The sequence below is a fragment of the Pteropus medius genome, unplaced genomic scaffold (genome assembly GCF_902729225.1).
Source record: "Pteropus medius unplaced genomic scaffold, Ma_sr-lr_union100, whole genome shotgun sequence".
NCBI lineage: Eukaryota > Metazoa > Chordata > Mammalia > Chiroptera > Pteropodidae > Pteropus > Pteropus medius.
Genome location: NW_024356335.1, coordinates 5040302 through 5061376, shown reverse-complemented (window position 1 = coordinate 5061376; position 21075 = coordinate 5040302). Strand labels below are relative to the sequence as shown.

At 54.9% G+C, this 21075-nt stretch overlaps 1 protein-coding gene across 3 annotated transcripts in view; it reads right to left on the bottom strand.

The window, feature by feature from the left end:
• The window catches only part of PRRX2 (paired related homeobox 2), a 39521-nt gene continuing 18446 nt past the window's right edge, over positions 1-21075 (bottom strand). For 2 of the 3 annotated variants that reach the window (XM_039861410.1, XM_039861411.1), the window contains exons 2-4: positions 2495-2682; positions 1700-1878; positions 1-481 (exon numbers count right to left, since the gene is read on the bottom strand). In XM_039861410.1, coding sequence (XP_039717344.1) covers positions 346-481; positions 1700-1878; positions 2495-2682 — 503 coding nt within the window. In that variant the 3' untranslated portion in view covers positions 1-345. Of the gene's footprint in view, positions 482-1699; positions 1879-2494; positions 2683-5960; positions 6504-21075 lie in introns of those variants that run through there. The other variant, XM_039861412.1, reaches the window with a different exon arrangement.

Sequence of the window (21075 nt, the reverse complement as noted above, 5' to 3'; positions counted from 1 at the left end):
TACATTTTTGGGCTTAAAAAATCTTTATTTCTTGAAGACAAAAGCTATTTGGTTTCAATACACAAAGTAAGTGAGGTCCTTGGTGAGCTCCTGCTCCTCCTTCTGGCCCAGCCCCTCCGAGGGTCACGGGCCAGAGTCTCCAGTGGCCGTGGACGAGGGGCTGAGCCCGGCTTCAGGCACCTTAGCAGCCTCTCAGGTCCAGGGGTCCCGGCTGGTGAGAAGGGCTGGGAGAGCCCAACCAGCCTGCCCTGGGGGCAGGGGACAGGAGGTTGCTTTCCTGTGTGTCTGCCCTCTTTTCTGCCACTGTAGACCAGGGAGGCAGCTGGGTCCTGGTGGGGCTGGCCGTCAGTTCACCGTGGGCACCTGGCTGTGGTGCAGGCTGAACTCCTTGGCCTTGAGACGGAGGCTGGCGATGCTGTTGGCCATATTGACCCCCGGGGTCGCGGGGCTTGAGCCTCCAGGGCTGTAGGGTGGCACCGTGCTGGGGGCAACATAAGACACAGGACGAGTTGGTATGGCTGGCATGCTACCCAGAGCTGACCCGTTCCGGCTGTCAGTCCTGGATCCCAGCCCCTGGCCCTCCTGCTCCCCTCCTGGGAAGCCTTCCCCTGGAGGTGGGGGTGACCCAGGGCTTCGGGATTTGGGGAGGAGTCAGAATGCCCACAGGTGGCACTGGGACATGGAGCCACCGCCGCGGGTCTGTGGGCATACCTCGCCGGACCAGGAGCTTCCTGAGAGCAGGGCCTGGGCCCTGTTCACCCCCAGCACCTGCACTGGGCCTGGTGTGCAGCAGGATGGAGATGAACACACACACACACCTGTATTTAAGGATGCCTCTTGGTGATTCTCCCGCCTCAGGACGGGGCAGGGAGGGAGCTGAGAGAGCTGAGAGGCTAACGTGGGCATCACAGGCACTCGGATCCCACAAGCTGACCTGCTGGATCTCACCTTCAGCAAGACCAGGGCTCCAGCAGAGCCGCTCGCGTAGACTCAGGGGCGGATGGTTGCGGGGGACAGAAATCCCGCTTCCTAGCACCTCCTCCCTCTTCCATCTCACCCTGCCACCTCGGGGCCTTTTTCCAGCTTTAACTAGGGAAAACTGCCCCAGAACTTGGCTCTGAACCCGAGCCAGGTCCCTGGGACAGGGAGGCTACCCTCTCACCTGGCCCAGCCTCAGTTTCTCACCGGGGGCGCCGACACAGGGTGCTGGGGCTCCCCTGCCAGCCTAGAAATCTTCCCGCAGGTTTTCAACGTTCTCAGAGTGACGTGGGCTCTTCACTTCCCCCCCAGACAGGCCTCGTGTTCTCCTGCCTTCACACATTCACTCCCACATCCATGTGCACACGTTCGCAGGTGCACACACACTCCTGTGCACGCGCAGGTACACGCGCGCACACTCACGGTCACGCCCTCGCATGGATGTGGAAATGCACACACACTCCCGTGCATACATGCTCACATGTGCGACACTCACACATGCTCTCACCACACCCACACGTCCACACGTGCACACGCACGAGCACACATGCCCACACCTGCCCAGGCACCGCTTGGTGGACTCCAATATCCAGGGGGCCCTGGGCACCCCTCGAAGCTCTCTATAGATGCTCAAAGGATGCTCAAAGGGCCCTGACACTCCGCACGGGATCCCCTGGCTGCGCCGCCCCCCTACCCCACCTCAGGAGGTTCCTGCTCTCACCTGTAGGGGGACGAGGTTGTCCAGGAGAGATAATCGGGGCTCAGGGCGGTGGGCCGGGGAGCCACGGGCTGCTCGATGGCGGCCTCCTGGCTGTAGGACTTGAGCAGCGAGGCGGAGCGGTTGGCCAGCATGGCCCTCTCGTTCCGGCGGAACTTGGCTCGGCGGTTCTGAAACCAGACCTGGGGGTGGGGAGGAGTGGGGAGCAGGGTGCGGCGGGCTGCGAAGGGCACCCAAGAATTTTTGGACCCAGTGTGTGTCCACCAACCCCGGACTGGCAGCTTCACCTCTCTGAGCCTCAGTTTTCTCATCTGTAAAATGAAGGTGATCGATGGTGCCTCGTGCTGGAGAATGGGCACGCGAATGAACGAAGGAACGAATGAGCATTCGCGGTTATGAGGCTGGAGTAGGAGAGATGGTGCTGGGCACCCAGCTCCGAGCCGGCACAGAGCAGGCACTCAGCACTTTAAAACGACTTTTATTTATCGAAACCCTCTGTGCCAGGTACTGCTCTAAGCACTTTACAAATATATTAACTCATTTACTTCTCTGAAGAGCCCTATGAAATAGACCCACGTGATCCTCTTTTGCAGAGAGGCGCCCCTAAGGGACAGAGAGGTTAGACAACTTGCTCCAGGTCACACAGCTAGTAAGTGGCAGGGCTTGGATTTGAACCTCGGCCCTTCTGGTCTCAGATGCTTCTGCTCTTAAACGCCTCACCCGGGCAACTACTTCCTACCCCTGGGTGAATGGTGGCTGCACGGTCCCCCGGGTGGCCCACGAACGGGCAGCGCTCACCTGGACGCGCGCCTCGCTGAGGTTGACGCGCCGGGCCAGCTCCTCGCGCACGAAGGCGTCGGGGTAGTGCGTCCGCTCGAACACGCGCTCCAGCGCCTGCAGCTGGCTGCTGTTGAACGTGGTGCGGTTCCGCCGCTGCTTCTTCTTCCGCTTGGCGGCGCCGCCGCGCCCGGGGCTGGGACACTCACCTGCGGGAGGAGGAGGAGCCCGAGAGTCAGCAGGGCAGAGGAGGACAGCGCGCGGTGGGTGCCGGCAGCGCCCTCCGCCTGGCCGGACCGCCCCGGGACCCGGAGGCGCCGACTGGTCACCGCTCAGGCCCCCGCTCAGCAGTTCGCACTGAGCTCTTCGGTCTCCCTCTGCAGGGGGATGGTCCAGCCCCAAGAGCAGGAGCACTTCCCCTTAATTCCCTCCTTCCTGCATCCATCCATCCATCCATCCATTCCATCCATCCATCCATCCATTCTTCAACACATATTTCCTGAGCACCTGCTGCGGCAGACGCGCTGCTAGGGCTGGGGATATAATGGTGAACCCGGCCCTTATCTTGTGGAGCCAGGGGACAGGCGCCACTGCGATGAGGGACCACTGACCTGGTTACGAAAGGCCCAGGAGACACCCGAGTGTTCTCCAAACCTGGCCCAGGCCCTAGGGCATGGTAAACATGCCATCGATATTTGCTGTTGAATTTTAAGAATATGTCACAAAGAGCAGTAAGAGTCACAGTTCCTAGGGTCCGTGGCACGCAGACTGTAGCACCCACATATCACGGGGTGCTCACAGGAATCCGTTATCCTCACCACTCCCAGTTTCCAGAGGGAGCAGGAGGTTTTTTGACTATTTCCACATTTAAATTTTACAGGGGCAGAAATACTGACCCTTCACCCCCTCCAGGGATCAGCTCACTGCCCACTCCTCCAGGGAGCCCTCCCTGACCACGTGAGTCCACATGGCATTCCCTCCTCCCCGCTTCACTCACCCAGCGCTTAGCAACCACACTGCTCAATTCAGCACTTCCTTGAGTATCTGATCCTCTTATTAAAAACGCATATTTTAATAATAAAGTAATATCACTGTCACACCAACAGATTCAAACAACGCAGAAGGGTATAAAGTAAAACCAAATACTCCCCTCTCCCCAACTCCACTCCCCACACTTTACAAGATTACAAATGCACATTTTAAAAAAATTTATAAGCATGAGATCACGCTGAACACGCTGGTGCTTCGACTGGCCTGTTTTTATTTAATAATATTCCAGATACCATTCCACCGAGCACAGCAGACCTCGCCCTCTCTTTGGATTGTTGTCCATAACTCATTGTTCCCTCTGTCCCTCTCCCTCCATTTGTAAGGACTCAGTTCTGAAATTAGTTTTGGCTCTATTCTTCCAGCGTTGCTTTTTTTTTTTTTTCAAATACAATAAAATACATATAATATTTCCACCCCTCTTCTTTCCAAAGGCTGCAGCCCATGTCATCTTCTGCACCTCTCTCTTTCCCATTTGATGATATTTTCCGGGGCTTCTTCCGTCCAGGGCACGGAAGTCGCTCCTGTTCCTTTTCGTGGCCCCGTGGCACGGGGCTGTGTGATGGCGCTGTGGGTCATTCACTGCAGCCCTGGCGATGGGCACTCGGCGTGCTTCAAATCTTTTGCAACCAAAAGGATGCCACGGTGAATAAGCTCGTGCAAATGCGATTTCCTGGTTTTGCCCGTGCATATTTGGGGCAGAGTCCTGGAGAAGTAGGGCTGCTGGGCCAGTGAGTACTATGCTACATGTGGACAAATTCCCCCGGGGAGCCTTTCCAACCAGCGGTGTCTGGAAAGACCTGTCTTGCCCAGTTTGGCCAACAGAAGGTGTCTCGACCTTTCAGATTTTAGTCCATACCTTGTGTTTTTGCTACTCTAGTTACACGTCCCCTTTGTACATCCTACATTCTTCTCACGGTGCTGGGCATTTGTTCCGCCGAGCATCTAGAACATTCCAGGCCCTGCAACAAACACCGTCAACCTCTGCTTTCAAACAAGCTCCCAGGTTAGCTGGGTTTACTGACTCTTGAGCAACCAACTGATTCGATCTGTGGCTACATTGTTCCACGAGACTGGTAAGTGATTGTAGGGGGGGAATGGGAGTCGGGGGCAGGGGGCGCTGTCAGGCAGGGATCATAGAGGGTGCCTAGGGAAACATGACCTCCAAAGCTGGGTTTGGACCAGTGTTTCTTAGTCGAGGGCAATTTTGCCTCCAGGGGACAGCTGGCCATGTCTGGAGACGTTTTTGATGGTCAGGACCAGGATGGAATGGGCAGAGGTCTGGGATGCTACTAAACACTCCTCGCTACATAGGACAGGCTCCCACGTCGAAGAATGATATGGCCCGCAATGCCTGCAGTGCCAAGGTTTAGACGGATCCCAGGAGTTTATGTTCAGTGCTTTGACTTGCAAACACATGGGACACACGAGGGAGGGGGTGGGTAGGAAGTGGCAGGGAGCACAGAGTGGCCCCAAGCGAGCCGGGCTCCTCTCCTGGACTGGCTGGGTCTTCACTCTTCACCCCTTTCCTCCAAGAGAAGGTGAAGATGGATAAGAATGTCTGGTGCCTGTGAATGTCTCTCCACCCCTACCCCCTACCCCCCACCCCCGAACGGGAAGAAACCTTAAACCAAAACAACAAGGGCCCTTGTGCTGAAAACCGGGTGGTGATCAATAGGCCGGGCGGGACAGAAGCTTCTGGAACACCCGCCATTGCAAAGCTGATGTCCGCCCCACTTTAGGCAACGCTGCGTGGGCACACACCCAGCGCAGGAGGCATTTCAGCCAAAAAAGGAGACTTTTGGGGGAAGTTTCCGAGCAATTCGAAACGGAGGGTGTTTAAATGAAAACCATTTTTGCAGCGCTCACCCCGCCAAGTGGGCACCGGAAGAAACGACCCCACTCTTTCTCCAAACTGCAGGTGACTTGGAGCCGAAAAAAAAAACAAAAAAACACTCACGCAAAGGCATGTACTGCCACTGCCAGGCCCAGACCCTCCTCGCCCGCCCCGCTCCCCGCACCAGCTGGTCTCCACCCCTGGGGCATGGGGCATGGGATGGGATGCGCTCAGCAAAAGTCGCTTTGGGCAGGAGTGGCTCCCAGCGCTCCACGTGCTTCCATCCGCTAAGTCCTCGCACCTGCCCGTTTCACACACGGGGAAACTGAGGCTCTGAGTAACATGCCCACGGCCATGGATCTGAGCTTGGAATCCACGTCCGGGGGAAGGCTCGTCCAGCCAAGCCTGTGAGCCTGTCTTGGAGGAGAGCTCCTCCCTCGACCACTTAGCTCACCTAGGGAAGGTGTCTCGCTTTCAGTCCCAGCTCTGGGAGACGTCTTCAGGTTCGTGGCGTCTCGCTGGTGCGTAAATGCCCCCAAGTTCCCATCCTAGCCCGTGGGAAGGGAGCCCTGGGTACCTCTTTGTTCTAGAGGAAGACCTCACCTCTGGAGGCTGGGAGGGCAGGGGCTTGCCCCAGGTCACACGAAGGCCCCATGAGAAGCTGAGTGGAGTCCAGTGCCAAATGCATAGTAATTGCTCCATAAATGCTCGCTGCCCTTAGCATTGTGGCTTGCGTGCGTGCCGCTTGGTGCCGAGGTTGAGGACGATTCAGGCAGCGTCTCCCCGAGGTGACCCAGGACTGGAACCCACAGCTTTGGACTCCACCAGTGCTCCAGGGCCAGCCTCTGCTTCCCAGCGGATGTGCCTGATACTCATTACCGTAACTTCCTGAATCACCTCCCGAGAAATGCAGTGTGGTGGGCGTGTGTCCCTCTGGGGAAGCGTTTGAAAAACACTCTAAGCCTCAGGCCAGCTAGTGCTGGGGCCTGCTGGTTCGCGTTGGGCTGTGCCAAAGTTTCCTCTTTGTCAATAAAAGTTCTGCTTTTCTCTGGGTTTAAAAATAAAGCCTGAAACCACACCTCCGTTTACACTGGCTGTTTAGATGCTATTGTGAGGGGCCGGATTAGGGAAGAGATAAACGTATTCAGATGGGGCAGGCCCGCCACACTCTCTCTCCCTTAAAACCAAAATTACTTCGTTCCCGATTATATTACAATGGAAAAAAAAATGACTGATGCACAGTTTTCTGCCATTAAATTATTTCACACATACCATTTATTTGGCTGACTGCGGGCCAAAGACATTTAAAAACTGTGCTCTCAGCCAAATGATCAAGTGTTCCTGGCTCCTTTCCCCCGCACCCATGGTTTTTCTTATTCCGTGTAATTTAAGGGCCTAAATAGTCTGGAGGGAATTAACTGCAAATTCTTCCCAAGACAAATAAACCTGGCCTCTTCGTTTCTGCCTTTCTCGAGCTGTCGGGAGACACTCTCTGTTTGTTTTCGCTTCGAATAGTCGGTTTGCTCCTGACCCTGGGGCCGCAGAGAGCTCCAACCCAAATAAATAACTTTTATTAATTAGCATTTATTCTGACCAAATAAGCTGCCTTCCCCTCCCCCCAACGTGATTTCTGCCAACACGTTCGCAAAAATAAACAACGGTCCCCAGGACCTTGATGTGGATTTAACAAATTAACACTGGTCCTTGGTCAAAGGAGCTTCGGAGCTGCAGAAATATTTATAGCCGGGGAAAGTCTTAGGAAGGAAGTGGAGGTGGGGGGCGCGGAGAGACCGGCAAAGACTTCAGGGCGCCCCCCCACCACACACACACACCCAGGTCTTTTGGGAAAGATTTGGGTTCCTTTGAAGGACCCCTGGGGAGAAGGGCTCAGACAGGAATTCTGGAAACTGCATCCTCAGCCTCCTCAGCCGCTGCCAGGGGCTTAGGGTCCAGGAAACAAGCAAGAGGAAGGATGCTAAAGGCAACAAGGCATTTCTGGGGCTGGGGTGTGAGGTGCAGTTCCTGGGCATGCAGGCCGGGGGAGGGGGGCTTCCAGGAGGAGGAGGCCCAGGCTGTGAGACCTGTGAGAGCTGGGCCGGGGTCCGGCCTGGCACTGAGTTGGGTCAACAATATTGGAAGGAAGAAAGGAAGGAGAAGAGGTATGGTCCCTGGGGCCCTGTGGGGAAGGGAGCCTGGGCTTCCGGGGGCTTCCTCAGGAGGCCAGCCCCAACCCAGCCAGAATCCCACGCAAGGGGCTTAAGAGCTGGTTTCATCTCTGGCCAAACTGGCCTCAGTCCCGGACACTCAGGGACTAGGGACAAGGCCTGAAGGAGGGGTTTTGGCTCCTCTGGTGAGATGGCACAGGCAGACTTCCCAGCATCATGTCCCAAGAGGCCCCCAACAGCCTCGAGAAGGGCAGGCAGGGTTGTCTCTGCCTTACAGAGAAGGCTGAGGGAGGCCCGGAGAGGGGCCAGGACCTACCCAGGGTGACACAGTGACTAAGAGGCCACCCACTGCAAACCTCGGGCTCTTTCTTTTCTCGCCACACCCCTGCCAGGGACAACGGAGGGAGGAGTTAGCCCCAGCCCTGGGAAAATTGTCCGTGAACACGACAGAAAGATGGAGCCCTTTTCCTGAAGGCCTTTCTCGTTCTAGCCACTGAATGAAGCCACACGGGCCACCCCAGTGGGCAGAGCCAGGACAGGGGTCCTTGGACAGTCTCACGGCTGCTGTCAGGGTTCATGGCCTCCCCGAGGTCAGTGTTTTGAGTATTAAATGAATAAATGAATGAACAAATGAACGAACAAGGAGGCACTGGAAGGGTATGGGGAAATTTTGGAGCCTGCCCTCTGTCCTGGGCTGTCCACAGGGTCCAGGGGCCTCCTTACAGAGCCATAAAGGCCTGGCCGGTGCTGAGTCACGTGAGGTCATGTCCACAGGGAGGAGGAAGGGGCTTGGGGCAAGAGGGTGGGAGGGTCAACCACTGTCAGCCACTGCCCCCCACCCTTCCAAGGATGTTTCACCTCATTAACTGTGAACAAAAACCCAAGACGCTGACACGTTTTTATAGCTATCAGTCTGGAGAAGGACAAAACATCTCAGAAACGAAGATGAGCGGGGAAGAGGCAGTGCAGCCCCATTCATGCCCCCACGGCCTCACGGGCCTCAGTGCAGCGTGTAAGAAGCCGAGCTCATGGGCTACTCCAGCCCGGGACTGCTGCGCCCCCACCCCCCAGTCCCAAAGCCAGTGACTAATGTAGCTACAAGGAAGTCTCAGCGGGCTTGAGCTGACGCTGGAGCCTGGAAGAGGCTGGGGAAGGCTCCTGCATGGCTCCTAAAAACATGGGTAGAGCCTTGGAGGCAGCTGTAATGCATCTGGGTCTCTTTGGGGACTGGAGCCTCTCCCTGACATGTACAAAGGACCCGGTGTGCTGCCCACACTTCTGTGGGGCCACTGGAGTCCCCAAGAATCCCCAGTAGAGGGGCCAGTGCGCCAAGAGGAGGATCTGCCTTGTCAGACAGCATGAGCTCCGACCCACCTCAGGGCCTTTACCCATGCTGTTCCCTCTGCCTGGAGCACTGCACCCTTTTTGCCTGGCAAGTGCTTATCCAGCATTTAGTCGGAGCCTACATTTTCCGCCCTGAGAGGCTTTCCCGGGCCCCAGATCGGAATAGGTCTCCCTGCTATAGGCTCCTGGGCCCTGTCCCTCTCCCACACATCTGTAATTGAGTCATTCTTTCGTTTTCGTTATCTGCTTCATGCCTATCTCTTCGGTTTGAGTCTAAACTCTAGGAAGGTAGAGACTAAGTTTGCCTCGTCACTGCTGTATCCCCTCGACCGAGCGAGAAGTTTGGTTTTAAAAATATTTCTGAACGAAGGATTATATAAGTGAAGGAAGCCGCATTTCAGAAAAAGATGGGAGGTCTCAACCTCCAAAGCCATTTTTCTTTACCCTCAAGAAGGCCAGACGATGGTTTCTTAGAGGTAACACCAAAAGTACAAAAAGACAAATCAGACATCATCGAAATTAAAAACTTTTGTGAACACCGTTAAAAGTGAAAAGATAACCCACAGAATGAGAACAATATTCACAAACATATATTTGATAAGATACTTGTATGTAAAAGAAATACAACAAACTCTTCCAAGTCCACGATAAAAAGTCAAATAATGCAATTTAAAAAGGTGAGCAAAGTATCCGAATAGACATTTCTCCAAAGAAAATATACAAAGGACCAATAAGCACGGGAAAAGATGTGTGACATCATAAGCCACGAGGGAAATGCAAACCGAAACGACAGAGCGATACAACTTCATACCCACTAGGATGGTTAGCATCAAAAACCAGATAATAACAAGTGTTGGAGAAATTGAGACCCTCATGCCCTGCTGGCGGCATGTGAAACGGTGCAGCCACTTTGGAAAACAGCCTGCAGTTCCTTCGAAGGCTAAGTACAGAGTTATCATATGACCCAGCAATTCCGCTCCTAGACATCTACCCAAGAGAAATAAAAACATGCGTCCGCACAAAAACTCGTACCTGAATGTTCATAGCAGCCTTATGCATTATAGCCAAAAAGTGGAAACAATGCAAATGCCCATCGCCTGATGCACAGATAGACAAAATGTGGTCCATCCACACTATGGAATATTATTCGCCTGTACAAAGGGATGAAATACTGATCCACGCGGGGACGTAGATGAACCTCGAAGACACGCTGAGTGAGGGAAGTCAGTGCCATGCACAAAAGGCCACACAATGTGTGATTCCACTTATACAGAGTGTCCGCGAGAGGCAAATCTATAGAAACAGAAAGTTGATTAGTAGTTGCCAGGGGCGGGAGCGAATGGAGGGGGATGAGTAAAGGGGGTGGGGTTTCTTTTAGAGGTGATGCAAATGTTCTAAAATTAATTGGGGTGATGGTCGTACACCTGAATATACTTAAAAATCACTGGATTGTACAGTTTAAATGGGTGAATGGTACGGTATGTGAAGTATCGCTCAATAAAGTCATTATAAAAAAAAAACACACAGAAAAGGGAGATTGGCAGAGAGAGACACTGGGATTGGCAGGGAATGGCAAGAAAGGTGATCTCCTGAGTGCCTGAAGTGGGCACCGGGAGGGGAGTGACAGACAGTGGGAGACATGTCGTTGACACACACGGTGGCTCAGCATGGCTAGGGAGCCCCAAGCCCGCTCTGGGTGGGGGTCTTTGGGGAAAACTCTCAGCAGGAGGGCAGCCAGGAGGTGGAGTGGTAGCTCCACTCGGGGAAGCCACGGGGCAGGGATGGGTGAGGCTAAAACCTCTGAGGTCCAGAAGCCTTTGCGAATTGGGATTATCAGGCCCAAGTAGGAGTAGGGACAAAGCTACTGAGCAGAGGATATTTGTGTCCTAGTCTCAGGCACAGAAAGGGGGCCAGGAGGTCAAAGGGCAGATACAGCTGACCATCTCAGAGGCTCGGGGGTCCTTCAAACCTCCCAGGCTTCCCTTGACCACTTTCAGGGGTTCAAACTTCTAGGCTCCTCTGGTCACGTCTATGGTCAGCCCAGTCTTCTCCACTCCTGAGACCCCAAAACCAAGCTCCAGAGAGTGGGAGCACCTGGCAGAAGTGGGGGTGCAGGATGGGTGGGGGTCGAGAGTCGTTTAGGAAGAAGACAGCCGCCCTCTGCTCAAAATTTGGTCTGAGAAGGGGGTTAGCGTCTGGTTTCAATCTAAGGTTGGTGGCCAAATGCCAAATTTATTGTAATACCTACATTTTAATAAGGGGCTGGTATCTGTAAGAAAGCTGCCCTCATTAACCATTTCCAGTCCAGGGTGAATTTGCTGCTCAGGGCTCAGTGCGGGGGTGTCCTCTCTCAGCCAAGAGCTCCTGGGCCTCTCAAAGCCCGCAGCCAGCATCTGCGGGTCAGGGCGAGGGCTGGTGGCCAGGGGCAGAGACGGTCCAACTGCCTGTGGCTCGGTTCTGAAAAATTCTGAGGCAGCTTGGGGGTCTCAAGCCTGTTATTCCTGTCTTCTCAAGGACTCGGACCTGAAGGGACCTTACTGGTCATCTGTCAAAGGCCCTCATTTTGCAGATGGGGAAATCAAGGCGCAGAAAGGGGTGCCGACTTGGCCTAGGCTCCCAGCAAGGGCTCCCAGGTTCCGCCCACTGAGGTCCGAGCCCTCAGAACGCACTTCCTCTTTCCTGCTCCCCTTTTGTTCCTGGGTTCCCTGCGGGTGTGTGCGGGGTGGGGGGGGTGGCGGGCGGGGGGAGGGCAGCTAGGGGAGCACATCTCTGACCCAGCAGGTGGGCATGGTTGGGGAGGACAACCAGCAGCTCACCCAGAGAGCACATGGCTGCCCACGTGAGCCTCTGCGAATGAGCAAAGCATCCCCCAGGCGTCCTTAGTCAAGAAAGCCATGTGCCCTCCGTTTCCCGTCCCGTGCTCTGGGGCAAGAATAGTAGGTCTACCTGCCTCTCAGGGCGGTGCCAAGAGGGTGGCACGGCCCAGGGCTTTCTTAAGGATACGTCAACCACGGCGGGGCTGCGCAGACGACCACCATCCCCACTGTTATCTTTCCCTGGCTTGATGGTTCTTCCCCTGTTTCGATCACGAATCCCTTGAGGAATCAGGAATTCTACGGACCCATCCCCAGAAAAACACAGGTAGGTGCACACTAAAGTTTGCATGCAGCTTTGGAGGGGTTCAGGGACTCTGAATCCTGTCCACAGACACCCCCCTAAAAAGTCAGTTTGATGGAGAGTTGCGTTTTTTTTTTGTGGCCCCAGAAGAATCTGTCTCTCTGCCCCTGTTCCACCTTGGGGTTCCATCGTGGGGATCCCTCCCATCGACAGCAGCCGAGACAAAGGCAGTGCGGCACTGATTGCCTTCTGAGGCTGGCGAGACCTCCCGTGACCTTGCCTTGGGGACGATGCTGCGCTCCCAGAGAGGCTGACCTTTAAAGCATCACTGGAGACTTTTATGACCCATTTCTGAGTTCCAGGCATGCTGGAAAATGTGAGTTTGAGGCTCGGCTTAGCAAAGCTCCAACCGCTGTCTTGAGTGTTTCTGCCCCTCTCTGACCACAGCTCGGACCTGGGGTGAGAAGAGATAGACACCCCCTTCTCCACCCCGTTGTTTTTTTGGCTTTCATTTATTAAACTTTTTTTATGTGCCTGGCACTGAGTTATAAAGCCCTGCCTTCCAAAATGTGGAAGGCACCGTCATTGAGCTTTGTTCTCAGCTGGGGACAGTGAGGTTCAGAGAGCTTAAGTAACTGGTCCAGGTCATACAGCCAGGCAGGGATTCATGTTCAGCTCCGTCCGTGCCCACAGGAAAGTGGCCTTCGTTAACCATTTCCAGACCAAGGCAAAGTTGCAATTAAGGACTCAGCATGGCATTTTCTCTCTCACTTAAGTGCTTGGCAGCCGACACCTGCTGCTGGAGGCAGGGTGAGCGCTGGCACCTGGGCACAGAGACCGCTCCCATTTCGTGTGGCTTAGCTGGTCACTCCTCTCCAACACATCTAAGCGCCCTGCCCACACCCACACAAGGTTCACGGGTCCCGGTGCCCTCAAGTCTAATGACGCCCTGCTGCGTGTCAGCAGGGTGGGCGCCTGTCTGTGTCCCAGCCTCACCAGCGGCCCGGGCACGAAGCCATCTGCGACATCCCTAATGGGTTCCCAGTCACACCCTTGAACAATAGCCAACCCTGACTCTAGAAAATTCTCCATTATGGTAAGCCTTAATCCCTCTCCCTGTGGGTCCCCCCAGTTGTCCTGGATTTATGCTTTGAGGGGCAGGACACGGGGACTCGCTGGCATTCGAAGTCTGCTTTTCCGACGACTTGGAACCAGCCCTGCCACCCCTGCCACCCCCTGGCCCTGGAGGAGGGGCTGACAGCAGATTTCTGTATTTCCCAAAGGGCTGTCCACTGACGATTTTCTTTGGAACTCCCTGGGAAGCGTGTTAAAAAGGAACGCTCCGATGCCCTGCGTGTGCCCGAGGTGGGGTCCGTCCTTCACAGACGCTTCAGGAGAAGCTCGGTGGATCGGGCCGGGAGCCCTGTCACAGTCCCGGACGGAACCCGCCTTTTAATTCTCAGCACCTGGCACGGTGCCCGGCACATAGTGGATACTCAGTAAATAGGAAACTAAGAAACACCTGAATGAATGAATGAACGAATGAATGGATGGAATTTGGGTCCCAGTACAGAGGTAGCCCCGATTCTCTGTCTACTCAAACACGGGAAGGCTTTTACACGCTAAATCAGTGTAAATTGTCACAAGCTTCCCCCCCTTTCCTGATCCCTCTGTCTGCAGAAATGAATTTCCTCTCTCTCTTCTCTTCTTTTCTCTCTCTCTCTCTTTCTCTCTCTTCCCTTCTTCATATATATGTATGAAGAGGGCAAGCTAGGACACCACAGAGATGGCAGTGAGGCGACGAGGAGCACCCGACTGCGGCTCCCCCAGGTCTTCGCAGTTCTTTTCCTGCCCCAGCGCGGCGTGAGTATTCCGGGAGATGGAGGAAGACTTATCTTTCAGTGTCGATGTTGACAGGCTCCCCTGAGGGCCCCCACTCAGCATCCCAGTTCCCCATTTCCAGAACAAGGAAAGCTGCAAAACGGGGGAAATCCACTCTTTCCACATGTCTGCAAAGGTTTTCTGTGAAACTCTCTTCTGGAAAGCATGGGGAAGGGCAGCACACCAAGGGCCCGCCCAAGCCCAAAGGCCCCAGCACGGCGGCCTGCTCGGCCCTGCCCTGCCACTGCGCCCCATCCTTCCTCTCTGCTCTCAAGGCCACCTCTATCTAGGTGGGACAAAAATGTCCCCTTCCCATCCAACCCCTCCCCACCTTTCCACCCTTCCCTGCTGTGAGATCTGGGAGTTTTGGGGACCCAGCCCTCTCCCCCCCCCCCACAGAACCCCACCACCACCACCGTACAGGACGCAAGAGGAGGTCCAGAGAGGGTAGCGGCTGGTCCGGAAAAGCAGAGCACCCCCAAGAAGGCCCCAGGGCTGGGGGTGAAGCAAGCTGCTCCTCCGCAGTCAGAGCCGGGGACTGTCCTGTGGTTGACGCAGATTTGTGCCAAGCCGGGAGGTCCTCCATGCAGGCCTCCTACGTCCCGTGGTGGGTGAAAAAGCCCATTCCAAATCCACGTATTTCAAAGGCCCCAATCCCTACATTTCCTTCGCCCCGTTTCCTGCTCCCCTTCTCTCGTTTTTGGCATCTCTCAGTGTGGCCCAAACTCTTCATCTTAGGGGAAGCTCTGACTCAGAACTTTAAAAAATCTTACACAAACTTAGGAAAACAAACTCGGTGGTGGGTGGGGGGTGCGGAAAGAGTCCCTAGCCCTTGTAAGGGGTGTTGGGGAGGCTGGGCTTTCTGAGAAGCCAGCCATCCTTGCCACCCGGGGGACAGGGCCAGCGGGCGCGGCGGACGCCACCCGGAGGAGCCCAGCGTGCCCGGGGAGGGTCACTACCCCATCTGGGCGGGGCGCTGCTGGCGCGCGGCCGGTGGGTGGGGGCGGGGGTCCCTTTTACACACACGCGGGTCTGGGGTCGACCCCGAAACCCAGGGAGTGCCTGGCCCGGCGCGCCAGCCGCCGTCCGCCCCGCCCGGCCATGTGCGCGCCAGCCCGTGCGTGCGAGCGCGCCGCGCCGGTGGCGGCCAGAGCGGCGCCGCGGCACATCTGGTTCCAGGCGAGCCCCTGGCGCCTGCCTCGCCGCAGACCCGCGGCCCAGACACACAGACGTTAATAGATCGGCGCGCCCAGCCCCGCGCGGCCCGCGCCCGCCGCCGCCCAGCCTCCCGGAGTGAGTGCGGGGTGGGCGCGGCGCGGAGGGTTGGGCGCGGGCGGATGAGGGGGCGCGGGGCGCAGCGCCCGCCCTCCCCCTCCTCTTCCTGCCTCGTGTCTGCCCTCCAGCTCGGACACCTCCCTTCCCACCCCCGCTCCCGAGTCTCCACTAGGACCAGGGTTGCAGCTAGGACTGCCCTTTCCCATCCTGGGAAATCAAGTTCATGGAAAGCCAACCCTAGTTAATAGCAGGCGGTTCCCACGTGCCTGGCGCGTCCTGCTGGCCAAGGGCTGAGCTGCTCCCATGACCGGCTCTTCTCGGCGCTCAGTCTCCCCAGGAGGCAAGTACGAGGCTACCCTCCATCCCTCATCCCCATTTCACGGTTGGGGAAACTGAGGCTGGAGAGGTCATAGGTCACACAACGAGAAGTCTGCAGAGCTGGACTGTTGGACTCCAGCCCCCAGGTAGATCTGCACCGGGCTGTGCTGACCGAGAACCCGAGGTCACCTAAAGTTGACAGCAATGCGTGCCTTTGCCTGCCCCTCTCCTTTTCAGGGACCCTCTCCTCAGCTGCACCCCCAATTCCTTAGCTGTGATCCTCCCACCCAAGCACCTGAGGGCACTGAGGCTTCGCAGGGAGGCTCCGGGAATGTAGGGGCGTCCTCGCCCTCGGCAAGGTTTCAACAGGGCGGCTGATATAGAGCTTCTCCCCCCGGCAAACCTTGAACCTGGAGGGTGCATTCAGGGCCCACTCCTGCTCCTGGGAGAAATCATTTGTTCCAGAAGCTCCTTGTTATTATTCAAAGGTGTATATGCCCGTTTTGCTTTCGAAAGGGGGCTGCGATCTTTCAGGACCAATTCCCAAACTAGATTGAAGGGTCATCAGTCGTGGGGTGGTGAATGGAGGTAGGTTTGCTCTCATCCCTCCCTCCCCCCCTTAGTTACTATCTATCTATCATCTATCTATTTATTTATTTATATTCCAGCCTTTAGCTCCTACGGGCTGAGCATGTGTGCTTGCACATTGCAAGTAATTTGTTGGCTCCCGGTTAAGTTTTCGCTCCCTCCTCCTCAGAGGGGACTTTATAAGGAAACAGGCCCACATCAAAGTGCCACACTCACCCTTAAACTGGGGAAGAGCATTTTTTCTGAGCTGCTTACACGACGACGGAGAAGGAATTCCGTTTAGAACTTTCCCATTAATACGCTCCGAATTCACTTGGGGGGCTTATTAACTCAGGCTGTCAGAAATTCTGGGTTTGAGAACAAAACCACACTTTTAAAAAGGTCCCAGCCTGAAGGGAATGAGCTCCGTCACGGCCTCGGTGGACATGCCCAGGGATTGGAAACCGACAGGGAGAGTCTTTCTCCCTTTCCAGCCAAGTCCCGCATTATAAGTTCCGGGCTGGTGGGGCCCTTGCCCCCCACCCCCACCGCCCAGGCCTATGGGGTCTCTGAAGAGCAGTACGAGGCCCGGAAGAGGGAGGCTTCAGCAAACTTACCCCCTCCCCAGGGAGAGATCAGGCCCCGCCCCCGCACGGACCGGGAGGAGTGAAGGCCACTGGCCGGGACTGACCAACATGGGCTCGCGGTACTAGATCCAAACCAGACGAGCCAGTTGGTCAAGCGGAGCCTGGAGCAAGTGGCAGTGAATTTGGAGAGAAGCCCGCCCTACGAGGCATCTGCCACTTCTGCCTCCCGTCTCTCGACAAAGGTAGTTTCTCCCGATACTAGAGAGGCCTTGTGGCGATTTCAGACCCCCTGGCTTTCCTCCCACCCAGTGGCCTCTCCTCAGTCCCCCTTAGCCAGAAGGCTCTGGAAGGGTGCTGATTGCAGGGCACTGTGTGCCCTACAGGGCCGGGGGTGGGGGAGGGATCCCAGACTGGCGGGAAAAGCCCTGGTCTCCACGAGTCCCTGGCTCCAGCCAGACCTGGCCACTTGTCAGTGGGGTGCTGAGCTTCTCCCTGGGCTGCCGGGTAACCCCGGAGATCAATGGTGGGTGCTGTGGCCCTGCCCCTAGACCACTCTGACTGGCCCGTAGCAGGCCCCATTTCCTCTATGAGCCCCTTTCATCTGGGAGCTGCAGATTGGGGTGGGGGTGGGGCTCATGAGGGGGGACACTGGCCCAGCCAGGGTCCTGGCCCAGCCATGAGGGCTTTGTTTGACCCCCAGGGCCGTGTGCTGACACCACAGTGGTTATCGTAATTCTGAAAGGGGCTCCCTCATCTGCCCTCCACGGAGCCCCCAGTGTGCCGGGCCCTTTGCACACATGACTTCGAGGAATCCTCAGACCCGAGAACCCTAGTAACTTCTTTAAGGTCACACAGCCAATTCGTGGAAGATCTGGGACTTATCCACATCCTGATGCGTCAGACTCCAGCATCCAGGCTCCTAACCACTGAACCACACTGCTGAGCAAGGGTGTGTGTGCGCTCACCTCCTCGCCAGCCAGCAGCCTGTGCAGAGAGTCAGAGTTGCAAGGAGCTTTATAGCGTGTGCTCAGACCAGGGCTGGCCTCAGGGTGTCAGCTCTCCTGCCGCTTCTAATCACCTGGAACATCGTGTTCAGGAGGAGCCTGATCGGCTTTGTGTGCCCTGGCGTGTCCTGGGCCTGGTTCCAACGTCCTCTGAAGATGGAGCTCAGAGAGGAGGCAGGACTGGCTTAGAGTGTGGGGAGTGTTCCAGACAAAGCCAGAGAGTTCACGTGGCATTCGCTCCCCACTCAGGCCTCTTTCCACCTCAAGGGACACAGCAAACAGTGTCACATATGCCACCATCTTACCACGCTCTAGCCCCCAGCACATTCAGTGGGAAGGTCCGCATAGGTCACAGAAGTTCATGTGAAGAAAGCCACGTTCAGTTTGTTCTGCCCCCTTTAAGCAAACAGACGCGCAGCAGTCTGGCACTGCCAGGCTGCAAACCCTTGTCCAGGGCCTCGGCGGTGGGAGGAAAACTTACCCGACCTCCTCTGGCATATTTCAAACAGGGACAATATTCCATTTCCTGCACAAAAATACCGCCTCGCTAGGTGATGTTGGCAGGTTTGACCCCGAGAGAACAATTGTTTTTAAGACTATCCACCGTGAGAAGACATTTTTACAAAATTAAATTATAAATGACCCGATTTTTAAAAAATGGGCTGAAAACCTTAACAGACGCCCCACCGAAGAGGATATACAGATGGTAAATAAGATGCTCCACATCATATGTTATTTGGGAAATGCAAGTTAAAGCAACCGTGAGACACCATCACACACCGCACGTCAGAACGGCCAGGATCCAGAACACTGATGCCACCAAACGCTGGGGAGGATGTGGAAAAGCCTGAGCCCTCATCCACGGCTGGCGGGAATGCAAAATGGTCCAGCCACTCGGGAAGACAGTCTGGCCGTTTCTTACGCAGCTAAATCTACTCTTATCACCCGGTCCAGCAATTACACTTCCTGATGATTTATCCAAAGGAGCTGAAAACCTGTGTCCACCCCAAAGGCTGCACATGAAGATTTACAGTGGCTTTGTTGACAATTGCCAAAACTTGGCTGTCCCCCGATAGGTGGATGAGTAAATAAACTGTGGTCCACTCAGACGATGGAATATTAGTCGACAATAAAAAGAAACAATAAAGCCATGAGAAGACATGAAAGCACGTTAAAGGCTCATTGCTAAGTGCAAGAAGCCAGTCTGAAAAGGCTACATACTGTGTGATTCAACTATATGACATTCTGGAAAAGGTGAAACTATGCAAACAGTAACAAGATAAGTGGCTGCCAGGGATTTGGGGGCAGAGGAGGGATGAATAATTGGAGCACAATTATTCATAGAGGGTTATTATTATATTATTATAGAGGGTTCTTAGGGCAGTGAAACTATTCTCTATGATACTGCCACGGTGGTTATGTCAGTATGTCTTAGCCCAAATTCTTTGGGTGACAATGATATGTCGACTTAGGTTCATGGACTGTACTACTCTGGAGCAGGGTGTTGATGGTAGTGGGGGTGCTGTGCTTGTATTAGGGCCGAGGGTATATGGGAACTCTACGTCCTGCTCAGTTTTTCTGTAAACCCGAAACTTCTCTAAAAAAAAATGTCTATTTAAAAGAGAAAAAAGAAAATTTGAAAATTAAATTAGAGCCTGCGGCGTGAAATGTGTAACCACCAGTTCTTCGGAAGGAGAGATCCTTAATTTATAATGTTTGCCAATTTCTGGGGTATAAATATTTCCACTAAGGCCAATTTCTGGCTATGATGTGACATCAGCAAAGGCAAAATCGGGAAGAGAAGCACACCAGTATACTGCATCTCCACGCCGAGAACATAGATGACAGTAAAATGTAGTAAAATGACTAGAAAGAGGTGAGTTTTGAGTATATACTGCCTGTATTTTACATATAATTTGCGTAATTGTAACTTTATATAATCTAACTTTCAACAGCATCTGTCTTTGACAACGAGCTTACACAATTCTGAAAATTTAACAGTTGGCTGGCACGAGCCAGGAAGGGCTAGCACTGGGGTGCCACGCCAATTTCCAGCCCATCTAAGGGAGGTGGTCTTAGTTTTGCCCACTCTTTCTCATCCTGATCCATCCATGTGCAGGCATATTTTGACAGAGCTGGCATAGTGGTATACAGCCCATCTTGGACCTGGGAACCAGGTACGGGAGTAATGGTAATGGCCTTGTCTGTCCCAGGACCAGCAGCCTCCCTGTCCTTGGGAGGGCCTGTCAAGTCCCCAGATCTTGCTCACCTTGTCATTGGGGTTCGGATCCCTCCCAGCAACCTCATGCAAGTTGTGCATCTAACGACATCACCTGCTGTGAGCACTGGGCCTTTCTAAAGTCAGCTGTTACCCTCGAGAGTGCACTCAGGGCTGAGAAGTCCCCCCAGAGAAAACTCAGGTCTGCAGGTTTCACACCAACTCTTAGAGAAAGGATGATACCCACCCACCCCTCCTCCACCAAAAAAAACAGTGGCCAAGGGGAAGGGGAATGTGGGCTGAGTGAGGTGGGAGGGGTGCGGGCGGCAAGGTAGAACTGGGGTCTTTGCCTTAGCTGCTCAGTGCAATCATTGGGTGAGGGGTAGGTGGAGCTTTTAAACATAAGATGCCAAACCCCACCCACTCTCCACCCTCAAGAGTCTGGCTCAGCAGGTTTGGGGTGGGCCCTGGCCATCAGCATTCATTGAGTGCTCACCAGGTGGTACCATTAGACATCCAGGATCCAGAACCACTCACTGACAATGCCAAGCGCATAGCCTTTGGGCATCAGAGCAGCCTAGAGTCGTGGTCATAGGCCACTTACCCAATATGAGCCTCAGTTTCTTCACCTGCAAGACGGAGATCTACCTACAGGGTGGTCATAGGCAACAGTTCACATAACCAGGCACAGTGCCAGTACAAGGTGGGAGAACGAGAAATGACGACGAATTCTGTAGGCCTGAGGAGCGAGTGCTGTGTGCAGGGCACCGAACCAAATGCGCCGCCGTGGGAGGTGAGCATTATAATCTTATTTCTCTGGTTTGGATGAGGAACCAAGGCCCAGGGAGAGTGAGGACTTGCCCCAGGTCAAGCAGCTAGCCAGTGGCAGTCAGAGGCCAGGCCAAAGCGGGCAGGCTTATTACTGAAGACATGAGAGCTTTGGGGGCTCATGGGGCGCTGGGAGTGCACAAGGCAGGGAAGCTGGGAGGAGGAGCGATTTATTTGGAGAGGAGCCGGGAGGTGTGCTGAGGGGCCCAGGGGTGTCTCCTTGTGACGTGGGACCAGTACCCCTAAGCCATGGGCCTTTGGAAACCAACGACAGGGAACATTCCTGGCCTTGTGTATACTTTACCTCCTTCCTGTGAGACCCATAACTTCTGGGGAGTCTCAGCAGAGCAAGCACTTTCACGCCTTTCTATGAATGAGAAGAGAGGGATAGGCTAGGCCCAAGGCCACGCAGGC